The sequence below is a fragment of the Drosophila biarmipes genome, chromosome 4, assembly GCF_025231255.1.
Source record: "Drosophila biarmipes strain raj3 chromosome 4, RU_DBia_V1.1, whole genome shotgun sequence".
Taxonomy (NCBI): Eukaryota; Metazoa; Arthropoda; class Insecta; order Diptera; family Drosophilidae; genus Drosophila; species Drosophila biarmipes.
This window is the reverse complement of record NC_066614.1, coordinates 1,798,932-1,812,288: the sequence shown is the minus strand read 5'-3', so window position 1 is coordinate 1,812,288 and position 13,357 is coordinate 1,798,932. Positions and strand designations below refer to the sequence as shown.

Here is a 13,357-nt window from a genome sequence, read left to right as displayed (position 1 = left end):
AGTAACACCATGTAACATTTTTAAGGATTGTCGCTGACATTAGTAATATTAAAAAAAATTATTTCATTATTATTTTTAGACCATCTTTTTTGCATCTATATGTTAAGTAGTCCGATTTTTATTAAATTGAATTCGAAATTCTGAAAAATATAAAAATTGTTTATTTCCAAGCTTAGAAGGTTAAAAAACACTAATTAATTACTAGATTCGTCCATCCTGGGGTTCCTGCGCAGAGCCAGTTTGTTTCAGCGAGGTGCCACGACCACCATTGGTTTTAAATTTCAAAATAAAATGTATCAAAATCGGACGACTATATCATATAGCTGCCATAGAAACAATCGAAATATTAGTGGTAAAATAATATGAAAAAATTATATCTTCGGTGTTTTTTAACTTATAACCTCCTACGCTTGGAAATAACATTTTTTAATTGGTTTTAAGTTTCAAATTAAATTTTATCAAAATCGGTCGACTATACATATAGCTGCCATAGAAACGAGCGGAAAACTAGTCGGAAAATATGAAAAAATTATATACTCGGTGTTTTTCAACATATAACCTTCTAAGCTTAAAAATATCAATTTTTAATTGCTTTTGAATTTCGAACTAAATTTTATCAAAATTGGACGACTATATCATATAGCTGCCATAGAAACGATCGGAAAAATAGTCGGAAAATATGAAAAAATTATATCTTTGGTGTTTTTTACATATTACCGTCTAAGCTTGGAAATAACCAATTTTTATATTTTTAAGAATTTTGAAATCAATTTAATAAAAATCGGATTACTGTACCGTATAGATATCAAAAATAGTGTCTAAAAATAAGAAAGAAATCATTTTTATTTAATATCACTGAAGCCAGCAAAAATCCTTAAAAATGGCTTGCCGAAGTTAACTTTCTTTCTTGTTTTTTCGCTTAAAAGTATTTGTCTCATTAATACTTATTGATCGACCAAAAAAAAACTTGCCACGATCTTTTTTATTTAGAAATAACTAACAGCTTTTTGAGTAACTCAGAAATACAAACGCCATAAGTTTTCCATAAAAGAAGGCTGGAAGCAATAGTTACAAAAAAAAAATTTTAATTCAGATTTGTTTTCTTTTTAAAAATTAATAATTGTGTTAAAAAAAATTAATTAAGAGTAGAGTATTTTATGCAAAAGACATAAAATCAATCGAATAACTACAGAAAACTAGGTTTTTTTTTACAACCTTTTAAAAATTCGAAATACAATTTTTTTTTGTCAAATCCTAAAACACGTGTTTACATGTTCTCCGAATAGTATACGTGAAAAAAGTTTTTGGCAAATCAAAAATTTGAACATTTTGTTTTTGTCAAATTCGTTTGGTTTGTAAAAGAACGGCCCATATATATACACGTAAAAAAGAAAATCTGCTGTGAAAGTTAAAAAAAAAGTTATCGAAAAATCTAAAAAGATTGCATATTTTAAAAAGTTTGATCAGTTTGAGAAAAAAAGCACTAAGTGTTAAAGTAAGAATTGAAAATATTGGACATATTTTGGGCCGCTGATAAAGATGCCCGAGTTCCTTAGACTATTTTTACAAGCGTCATCTGAAACTCTGTTCAAAAGATATATGCAAATGAACATTCTAACAACAACATTCCAAACCAGTAAAACTTTATGTCTTTAAACAAGTACAGTCGCGCCATTAACTACATTTGTCAAAAATAGTTGGCAATTTATGAAAAAGGGAAACTAACAAACAAATTACATATTTTTTAAACAAAATTAAACATTCATCAAAATTGTTTGCAATTCTACCACCTTACTTGAAATCGTTGAGTTATTATTTCTAATTGCTGCTTAGTTATTTTCGTTTGCCGCTTAGTCATATCCGTAGGCTGTTTAGCATTAAAGGGATACGAAATACATCGTGATATAAACACATATAGTTGAATTCGTCGTTTGCGTTCTTCTTCTTCCCGTTCTTGTTTGTCCTGAAATAAAGATGATGATTTTAATAATAATAAAGCTAGTGTACAGCAAAAAAGAATGTCCAGCCTTAAAAATAAACTATATAGACTGATTAGTACATGGTTTTTGTTTTTCTTAAAATAAATAGCTATTGTTTTACCATCCAGTTATCCAACCATCTGTCAATAAGCAGTATGTTTAATATCAATAAGATTTACTTAAAAAAACATGTTTTAAGTTTTGTGTGATGTGTGGGCTTGAAAATAAGGTACTCAAATAAACTTGCGCCTAAAATATTCATACCTTCGCCAAAACTAATTAATCTAACTAACAATCATATGACTGGTATTGTGCTTAAGGGGGCCCTAAAGTTATTGCTGGCTTGGCAGGTCGTTGCGTTATAGATGGGATCGGCTGGAAATCCAAGTCAAGCCTCTTGCGAGGTGATTGGGCTGCTCATAGAGTTTTTCATTGTAGGATGCTCTTTGTTCGTCTATTTTATCTTTTACGGTAAGAATGCCTAGGCCCCTGTGGATGTTTTGGTTGCGTATGTTGCTTCTGCTCGCGTTCCCCATGCTCGCGTTCCCCTGGAAGTTATATGAGAGTGGTGTTGTAGAGCAAAAGCTTGAAGTCGAGACGCAGGGGGAACGAGCATTAAGAATCCAGTGGAAGCTGCTGGCTTTTAGTTTTAGAAGCACTTTCCTGCATTTAATGGGACTTCTCCAGGTTAGTCGTCTGCCAAGGTGGACGCCGAGGTACGTTGCTTCGTTGACTTGAGGAATCTGCGTACTATTTAATGATAGTGTAGGGCATGTTTGCCTGTTGAGAGTAAACGTTATGTGTACGGAAGGTGATTTACTAGCTGTGTTGTGGCTCGGCCTGGGCACCGCGAGCGACTTAGAATTGGAGTGTTAGCTGCTCATTTGTATTAATATCAGCTGTGTATAGGAGGAACAGAGTAGGCCCTAGCGCTCTTCCTTGCATCCAGCTTTGATAATGTAGTCGTCGGATGTTGTTGTGTTCCACCTTACTGCGAGGGTTTAGTAGTAAGATACGACTCAAATAGCTTTTAAGAGTAATCAGGCAAGTGTGTTTTGTTTTAGTGCATAAGGCTATCTATCTATACTCGATCAAAGGCTTGAAATACATAGAGGTATTTTGCGCTGCACCATTCCCGGTGCTTAAAGTCTGTGCGTATTTGAGATTTTATTCTGTGATTTTAATCCATGATTTTGATGAAACTCAAATTTATGAACCCGGATAACATTGTGTGCTCCTAGATATGGTGTTATGCGGGTTAGAAGGCATTTTTCGAAAAACTTATACAGACACGATAACTAACTAATTAGTCTGTAGGATGAAGGAATTGTGTTTTTTCAATTTTTTCGGATAGTAGCCGAGACCTATGACCCCATTAAAGAGCTTCCAAGAAACCTCAATGGAATATTTTTGGGGTTATTTGATCAGCGCCAGGGCCCTTTTTCGGTTTCAGTTCCCGAATGACTCCTTTGGCTAAATCAATGTTGGTATGCAAAATGATTCAGATTTGATTTGTGGTAGGACAAATGAACCAGGGTTCGCCTGGAAAAGTTTCGTCGCTGCGGACCCATCTGCCTGATGAATTTCTAATCAGTGACTGTTTCGATTGGAGAGCTCAGATTTGGGTGAGTCCCTTACAAAGGATGTTTTGTACTGGTTGGCTTTAGAGCTCAATTTAATGTGCGATTGTCTTTCTTAAGACGTTGTTTTGATGACGACTATCTGTTGGCTTTCCAGGCACGTCGCAGGCGCCTTGTTTCTGGGACCAGCCGTCTAATTTTCAGATTAGTTTTGAAGTGGTTGGTTTGCACGTCCCTGCCTTGTGGTGTTGAGATAGTGGCTGCCTCTACGAATACTTCTTTAAGAACTTCGGTGAAGCAGTTGATGTGCTCTTCGATGTTGAACAAACCTTTGGTAAAAGTGGTGCTAAATGCGTTCTCTGATTAATTTAGGGTATTTTGGGTAATCTCTTTACATACGATCCTTCATCTCCCTGTGTGTCGGACAGCCCCTGTAGTGTGGTTACCTTGGCAATTAAACCATTTTTTTCTTTTCCTGGTTGGCGGTGCAGTATGCCGAATTGTGGACGTCTTCACAAGATACACAGACTGGTATGAGCATACTGCTTAATACTTTAACATTGCAATGTGCAGTTCCTTTTCTGAAGCTCTTCCAAATTAATTATTCGGTGCAATAAGTATTGCAGGTTTTAAATGGGGTACACTTCATTTTTCTTCAAGATTGTGCTGTCTGGCTCCAGCTCGTCCCTGAAGAGTGGTTGCGGCTCTTTTTTCCTCTTTATAATATTGCTGACGTTCTGGCAAAAAAATCCTTTTTCCTTAAGAGCATCGATAACTTCCTTGGCGGTTACGTCGGGCTCGATTTCTTTAAGTAAAACTAACAGGCCCTTGCTGCTTGTAGTAGCTTTTCCTAGCTTTCTCCAGGTATTTGGATAAACCCGAAAATCATATTCAGATTTGGCTTGGCTTCATGTATATCCCTTTTTGTGACCGGAACAACATGAAATTTACCGTCCCCGTCAGCGCAAAAATTTTGTGAGCCAGATGTCAATATTTTTTCGCAAATATATTACTGTTGGGTCTCACGGGTAATTTATTTTCTGTTTGGACACGGTTAAGGGCTAAGCTTACGCTTGATATGGATGTATCGATCTAGTCCGGTCTGTATGGCCGGACCCGCTTGATGATTTTAGTTTTGATTAGTTGTCGTGGTTTTTGTTCCCGTTGTATTTAGAGCTCCGGTTGCAGTCGATTCCGAAATAATATTCGTAGCTGTGGTTGTTGTTGGTTGTTCCTGATAAACTTAGTGCGGATGCAGAAGTTCATCGTTGAATGTTGTTTATGCGGCAGGGGGGTTTTGCATTGTTGACTCCACGCCATTAGAGTAGGGGTAGCCGTAGGTAAGAATGGTGAGCAATATCGTGCTCTTTGACTATCGATCGTCATTGCCACTTCGCTCTCACGCGTTGAGACATACAAGAAGTAGCTCATTGAGCTTTTATTAGCGCGGCACTTATCGATTATTATTAGATAAAATAATTATGTGCTAGGTTTAGTCACTACACAAATTTTGTGAGTTTAAACCTAAATTGTGGTTATGCACGTGCATTTCGTTCAGGAAGTTAAATTATGGGATTGAATATTTTTTACATGTTGATTAAAAAATATATATGATTATACCTGCTACTCGTAGAGTAAAAATGTATATTGTTTTCGGGGAAAGTGTGTAACAGGTAGAAGGAAGCATTTCCTATCCCATAAACGAGGATGTCCCTTTTTAAGACTAGTACTTCGAATTCGTCTAGGTCCTTTTTTTAGTCGTTAAACGCATTATTATTGTTTGTACATCAAACTTTTCATGTACTCACAAATGTAAAAAAATTAATGCTTATTTCCTACCGCGTGTTATTCTTTTGGGGATTTGATCACTACTAATCATTAGAATTTTCTTATCACAGTGCTTTTGTGACCCAAATCACTTTTGAATACTAGAAAAATAAAGCAATCACTAGAAAGTTCTGAACAATTGAAGTTTATATATGACATTTTATATGAAAAAAATTAATATTTTGTAGAATAAAGAAAAAACGATTGTCTGTCTGTGTGATTTCTCAGATTTATACACACAAATATTCCACTCCCACTCTATTGCCCACGAACCGATCAAAACCGTGGCTCCTACAATTTTAAAGCTAGAATGAACATTAAAATTAAATATATTTGATTCGACAAAACCGAACGATTGACTTGAGAATTTACCTTCTCGATTTTGAGTCTAAAGCTATGTCGATTTTAGTATTTCAAGTTAAAAGCAATCACCGTTTTGAGGCTGCTGAAGGCGGACATAGAGAAAGTCGTACAAAAAAGAAGATTGACAGAAGAAAGAGACCGGACTCCTCACTCGAAATTATCGATAGGTAATGCTGTGAGCTACGACACTATGTTGCTGCCAATGAACTTCTTTTGGGCTAAAGTTGATAAATAAATTAGGAAGTGACGAAGATTGGTGGCCTGCTCCGGAATCTTATCCTAGATAAATAAAATCATGTTATTTGAATTTGTGTTTTCACTTGAGCACGTTTTTCTAAATAAAACAAATTTATTTTACTTTCATTAAAAACATGAAGTAAGTTGCCTTCGGCAAGCCGACGTTTCTATACCCCTTATACTTTTCATATTATTTCCCCACAAATTTTTCGATCGTTTCTATGGCAGCTATATGATACAAACGTCCGATTTTGATAAAATTTATTTCAAAATTCAGACCAAATTAAAAAATGTTAGGAGGTTATATGGTAAAAACTTAGCTTTTAAAGTGAGAGACTAGTTTGCGTAAAAACGGACGGACGGATAGACGGACATGCCTAATTGGACTTGTCTAGTGATGCTGATCAAGAATATATATACGCAATAGGGTCGGAAAAGTCTTCTTTACTGCGTTGCAAACTCTTGACTGAAATCAATATACCCTCTACAAGGGTATGAAAATACACAAAAATATATTTATTCAATCGTTTGTGGAATGAACATTTTTTAAAAACATTAGATGCCAGAATGAGTAAAATCTTGGTGGTCAAATTCCAGTGGAAGTACATTTTTCAGCTTTAAGCGCAAACCAAATTTTTTCTTTTGTAAAAGTTGTAGGGTAAGTCAAAAAACTGATAAATATACACTAAAATCTATGCAGATGTAATTAGCATTTATTTGTGTTCAAAGAAAGGCTAAAAATTTACAATACTAGAGTACAAATTTAATCAAAAGTTTAAGGTACTGTCTACCTAAATTCTGGTCTTAAATTGTTAAAATTGCATATATTAAATTCTAACTCATAACATTCAATTAAAATAATTGTTCTAAAGTTATCGGCTGTAGAAAGGAAAGGAATAACGATATAAAGTAAACAAATACCAAAAAAATATTAAATCATCATCAAAATACTGTTGAAAATGTGATGGTTCCAATTTCATAGGCGCACTAAAAACCACAAAGTACTAAAAACTGCTTATAACGATTTCATTAAAACTTGTATCACCGTGGACGGCAGTCCTCGTAGTGACAAAGCGCATCAGAAGGGTGTGTGAAGGCGAGTACTATATATACACAAAAAAATAAAAATCTACAGTAATCGTCAGAAGGTATTGCAAAAATTAAAAGGATTGCATACCAAGACTTTAAGAAAATTAAGTGGTTTGGGAGAAATAGTGGTGGTACCCCCGCTATTCACCTAATTGTATTTTTACTTAAAATACGCGTCGAATGACACCTCAACTGTTAAATCGGATGCTCCCTTCAAAAGTATTACGTATTACAAGATTTTGGAAGACATCTCAAAATAAACAAGAAAAGAAGTTAGCTTCGGCAAGCCGAAGTTTGTATACCCTTGCAGTTATAAGAAATAATCAACTTTAGTAAATACGGACATGGCTAGATCGACTCGTCTAGTGACGCTGATCAAGAATATATTAGAGCTTTAGAGCTCAATTTAATGTGCGATTGTCTTTCTTAAGACGTTGTTTTGATGACGACTATCTGTTGGCTTTCCAGGCACGTCGCAGGCGCCTTGTTTCTGGGACCAGCCGTCTAATTTTCAGATTAGTTTTGAAGTGGTTGGTTTGCACGTCCCTGCCTTGTGGTGTTGAGATAGTGGCTGCCTCTACGAATACTTCTTTAAGAACTTCGGTGAAGCAGTTGATGTGCTCTTCGATGTTGAACAAACCTTTGGTAAAAGTGGTGCTAAATGCGTTCTCTGATTAATTTAGGGTATTTTGGGTAATCTCTTTACATACGATCCTTCATCTCCCTGTGTGTCGGACAGCCCCTGTAGTGTGGTTACCTTGGCAATTAAACCATTTTTTTCTTTTCCTGGTTGGCGGTGCAGTATGCCGAATTGTGGACGTCTTCACAAGATACACAGACTGGTATGAGCATACTGCTTAATACTTTAACATTGCAATGTGCAGTTCCTTTTCTGAAGCTCTTCCAAATTAATTATTCGGTGCAATAAGTATTGCAGGTTTTAAATGGGGTACACTTCATTTTTCTTCAAGATTGTGCTGTCTGGCTCCAGCTCGTCCCTGAAGAGTGGTTGCGGCTCTTTTTTCCTCTTTATAATATTGCTGACGTTCTGGCAAAAAAATCCTTTTTCCTTAAGAGCATCGATAACTTCCTTGGCGGTTACGTCGGGCTCGATTTCTTTAAGTAAAACTAACAGGCCCTTGCTGCTTGTAGTAGCTTTTCCTAGCTTTCTCCAGGTATTTGGATAAACCCGAAAATCATATTCAGATTTGGCTTGGCTTCATGTATATCCCTTTTTGTGACCGGAACAACATGAAATTTACCGTCCCCGTCAGCGCAAAAATTTTGTGAGCCAGATGTCAATATTTTTTCGCAAATATATTACTGTTGGGTCTCACGGGTAATTTATTTTCTGTTTGGACACGGTTAAGGGCTAAGCTTACGCTTGATATGGATGTATCGATCTAGTCCGGTCTGTATGGCCGGACCCGCTTGATGATTTTAGTTTTGATTAGTTGTCGTGGTTTTTGTTCCCGTTGTATTTAGAGCTCCGGTTGCAGTCGATTCCGAAATAATATTCGTAGCTGTGGTTGTTGTTGGTTGTTCCTGATAAACTTAGTGCGGATGCAGAAGTTCATCGTTGAATGTTGTTTATGCGGCAGGGGGGTTTTGCATTGTTGACTCCACGCCATTAGAGTAGGGGTAGCCGTAGGTAAGAATGGTGAGCAATATCGTGCTCTTTGACTATCGATCGTCATTGCCACTTCGCTCTCACGCGTTGAGACATACAAGAAGTAGCTCATTGAGCTTTTATTAGCGCGGCACTTATCGATTATTATTAGATAAAATAATTATGTGCTAGGTTTAGTCACTACACAAATTTTGTGAGTTTAAACCTAAATTGTGGTTATGCACGTGCATTTCGTTCAGGAAGTTAAATTATGGGATTGAATATTTTTTACATGTTGATTAAAAAATATATATGATTATACCTGCTACTCGTAGAGTAAAAATGTATATTGTTTTCGGGGAAAGTGTGTAACAGGTAGAAGGAAGCATTTCCTATCCCATAAACGAGGATGTCCCTTTTTAAGACTAGTACTTCGAATTCGTCTAGGTCCTTTTTTTAGTCGTTAAACGCATTATTATTGTTTGTACATCAAACTTTTCATGTACTCACAAATGTAAAAAAATTAATGCTTATTTCCTACCGCGTGTTATTCTTTTGGGGATTTGATCACTACTAATCATTAGAATTTTCTTATCACAGTGCTTTTGTGACCCAAATCACTTTTGAATACTAGAAAAATAAAGCAATCACTAGAAAGTTCTGAACAATTGAAGTTTATATATGACATTTTATATGAAAAAAATTAATATTTTGTAGAATAAAGAAAAAACGATTGTCTGTCTGTGTGATTTCTCAGATTTATACACACAAATATTCCACTCCCACTCTATTGCCCACGAACCGATCAAAACCGTGGCTCCTACAATTTTAAAGCTAGAATGAACATTAAAATTAAATATATTTGATTCGACAAAACCGAACGATTGACTTGAGAATTTACCTTCTCGATTTTGAGTCTAAAGCTATGTCGATTTTAGTATTTCAAGTTAAAAGCAATCACCGTTTTGAGGCTGCTGAAGGCGGACATAGAGAAAGTCGTACAAAAAAGAAGATTGACAGAAGAAAGAGACCGGACTCCTCACTCGAAATTATCGATAGGTAATGCTGTGAGCTACGACACTATGTTGCTGCCAATGAACTTCTTTTGGGCTAAATGTGAGGCTAAGTTGATAAATAAATTAGGAAGTGACGAAGATTGGTGGCCTGCTCCGGAATCTTATCCTAGATAAATAAAATCATGTTATTTGAATTTGTGTTTTCACTTGAGCACGTTTTTCTAAATAAAACAAATTTATTTTACTTTCATTAAAAACATGAAGTAAGTTGCCTTCGGCAAGCCGACGTTTCTATACCCCTTATACTTTTCATATTATTTCCCCACAAATTTTTCGATCGTTTCTATGGCAGCTATATGATACAAACGTCCGATTTTGATAAAATTTATTTCAAAATTCAGACCAAATTAAAAAATGTTTGGAGGTTATATGGTAAAAACTTAGCTTTTAAAGTGAGAGACTAGTTTGCGTAAAAACGGACGGACGGATAGACGGACATGCCTAATTGGACTTGTCTAGTGATGCTGATCAAGAATATATATACGCAATAGGGTCGGAAAAGTCTTCTTTACTGCGTTGCAAACTCTTGACTGAAATCAATATACCCTCTACAAGGGTATGAAAATACACAAAAATATATTTATTCAATCGTTTGTGGAATGAACATTTTTTAAAAACATTAGATGCCAGAATGAGTAAAATCTTGGTGGTCAAATTCCAGTGGAAGTACATTTTTCAGCTTTAAGCGCAAACCAAATTTTTTCTTTTGTAAAAGTTGTAGGGTAAGTCAAAAAACTGATAAATATACACTAAAATCTATGCAGATGTAATTAGCATTTATTTGTGTTCAAAGAAAGGCTAAAAATTTACAATACTAGAGTACAAATTTAATCAAAAGTTTAAGGTACTGTCTACCTAAATTCTGGTCTTAAATTGTTAAAATTGCATATATTAAATTCTAACTCATAACATTCAATTAAAATAATTGTTCTAAAGTTATCGGCTGTAGAAAGGAAAGGAATAACGATATAAAGTAAACAAATACCAAAAAAATATTAAATCATCATCAAAATACTGTTGAAAATGTGATGGTTCCAATTTCATAGGCGCACTAAAAACCACAAAGTACTAAAAACTGCTTATAACGATTTCATTAAAACTTGTATCACCGTGGACGGCAGTCCTCGTAGTGACAAAGCGCATCAGAAGGGTGTGTGAAGGCGAGTACTATATATACACAAAAAAATAAAAATCTACAGTAATCGTCAGAAGGTATTGCAAAAATTAAAAGGATTGCATACCAAGACTTTAAGAAAATTAAGTGGTTTGGGAGAAATAGTGGTGGTACCCCCGCTATTCACCTAATTGTATTTTTACTTAAAATACGCGTCGAATGACACCTCAACTGTTAAATCGGATGCTCCCTTCAAAAGTATTACGTATTACAAGATTTTGGAAGACATCTCAAAATAAACAAGAAAGGAAGTTAGCTTCGGCAAGCCGAAGTTTGTATACCCTTGCAGTTATAAGAAATAATCAACTTTAGTAAATACGGACATGGCTAGATCGACTCGTCTAGTGACGCTGATCAAGAATATATATACTTTATGGGGTCGGAAACGTTTCCTTCACTGCGTTGCAAACTACTGACTGAAATCATTATACCCTCTGCCAGGGTAAAAAATTATACCCTTGGTGTTTTTTAATATATAACCTCCTACGCTTGGAAATAACATTTTTTAAATCGGACGACTATATCATACAGCTGCGTTAGCGGTGTAAATTTAATTTAAATCGGTATATTCTAAAATATAGCTGTCAAAGAAACCGCCAGAGAAATAATAAAAATTTTTTTTTTGGTATCACTGAAGTTAAAATCAATGCTTAAAAATTGAACTTGGTACGTTGGTAACGTTGAATATTTCTTATAACTGCAAGGGTATACAAAACTCGGATTTCCGAAGTTAACTTCTTTTCTCATTTCTAATGACTTTAGAGGTATATACACTTCGAGATGCCGAAGATAGCTTCGTCTCTTGTTTTATTTATATTATTATCAAAGTTTTGTTTGCGTGGCACTTACATGTGGATCTCCAGTGTCAGGCTTTTCGCTGGTTAAAGATGGTGATGGTGACAATGGCCGTGGCAAAGAGTTGGCCCTCGACGATCCAATACTTTGATTTAAAGTTTCTTGCGAAACACCGCTTAATAAACGAAAAAAAAGTATATTATAGTAGGATAGGATATGAAAACCCGTTATTTGTAGTATAAAATGTGTATTTATTAAAAAGTATGACACAGGAAGAAGGATTATTGGACATGGTATCTCAAGTTAGTTTACTAACTTTACTTTTTGGTCCAAAAACAATAATATTATTTATCTTTTATAAAAAATATTTTTTTAGTCAGTTGTATATAAATTTTACCACACAAATTTGGTTTTAAAACTTTCGTAAGTAGACAAGTTTAGTCTAACTAGTTTTTAATCTATTTATGGTGTTTTTGTTTTATGTGGTGTTTTTGTTTTCTACTCGGCTTACTATTAAATAAATTAAATTAATATGAACCTCCAGTTATCATTTTGTAATTCCAATATAAAACAAGAGCAAACGCTGTAGTCGATAGGATCGATTATCACTTTTACCAGCACTTTTACTCAGATAAAAGTGCTATGGAGATAGCGAAGCGACTGTTCACACTGACACAGTCGACCATTTTTGGTATGACGATCATCATCATCAATATCTATATTGATAATAAAAATAAAATTGCTTTTACATTTCTTTAAAATCTTTACATATGTGGGCGCTAGACAGGTTTTAAAGTGGGTGTGTGTGCGTTTAAGGCGTTAGAGTGGGGAGAGAATCATGCTAATAAGCTTGCGCTGTTTCAGAACCTTAAGAATGTCCATGCAGAATGCAATCTTGCTTTTAAAGTTTCCAAGATCCAGCGCTCACACGGATGGACGCATAGACGGACATGGCTAGATCGACTCGGCTCTTAATCCATATTAAAATAATATTTACTTTAAAGGGCTACCTATTGCATACATGTCGACACCCTTAGTAGCGGGTAAAAATACTATATGAATTCTCGACTTTAAAATCCATTTTGTTTGAGTCAGTAGTCGAAATTGTTTTATAGTTTTTTTGGGAGCGTATTGTTATTATTTTGAAATAAATTAAATTAATACCAACCTGGGAATACAGCTGTTGGGCACCTCAAGATTGCCGCCGTCAACTCGGCTACCATGTATTTGCTCATTTTTGTTAGAGGAGCCTCCAACTCCTGCCACGTTTCCAGCATCATTTCGGTTACTAATAGAACTTATATTAGATTGTCTTTGATTCCCGGCCAAATCACCATTAGAACCAGAAATAGCCATATTTGATCCTACACCGGGACCTGAAACCCCACCTAATATGGAAACGGTGTTTGTGCCCTTGGGTGCATGTGTAAGACGTCCTTTCGATGACACATTAGCAATGGGGTCATCTTCGCCTTCTTCTTCACTCGAACTTGGATCAATCATGGTCAAAAATAACCTCGGTCGCAATTATTTGTCTTCAAAACTACAACTAAAAGAAAATGTAAATTAATGGCGAAGAACTTTTTTTAACGTTTTTCCTTAGATAGATAACAAATATTTCTTGATGC

At 35.3% G+C, this 13,357-nt stretch overlaps 1 protein-coding gene across 7 annotated transcripts in view; it reads right to left on the bottom strand.

Annotated features, from left to right (window-relative positions):
- LOC108036684 (calcium-dependent secretion activator) overlaps positions 1 to 13,357 on the bottom strand; it is a 68,036-nt gene that overhangs the window by 52,699 nt on the left and 1,980 nt on the right. For 6 of the 7 annotated variants that reach the window (XM_017112966.3, XM_050886951.1, XM_050886948.1 and 3 more), the window contains 3 exons: positions 12,898 to 13,278; positions 11,784 to 11,904; positions 1,796 to 1,963 (listed from right to left, as the gene is read on the bottom strand). In XM_017112966.3, coding sequence (XP_016968455.1) covers positions 1,796 to 1,963; positions 11,784 to 11,904; positions 12,898 to 13,232 — 624 coding nt within the window. In that variant the 5' untranslated portion in view covers positions 13,233 to 13,278. Of the gene's footprint in view, positions 1 to 1,790; positions 1,964 to 11,783; positions 11,905 to 12,897; positions 13,279 to 13,357 lie in introns of those variants that run through there. The other variant, XM_017112976.3, reaches the window with a different exon arrangement.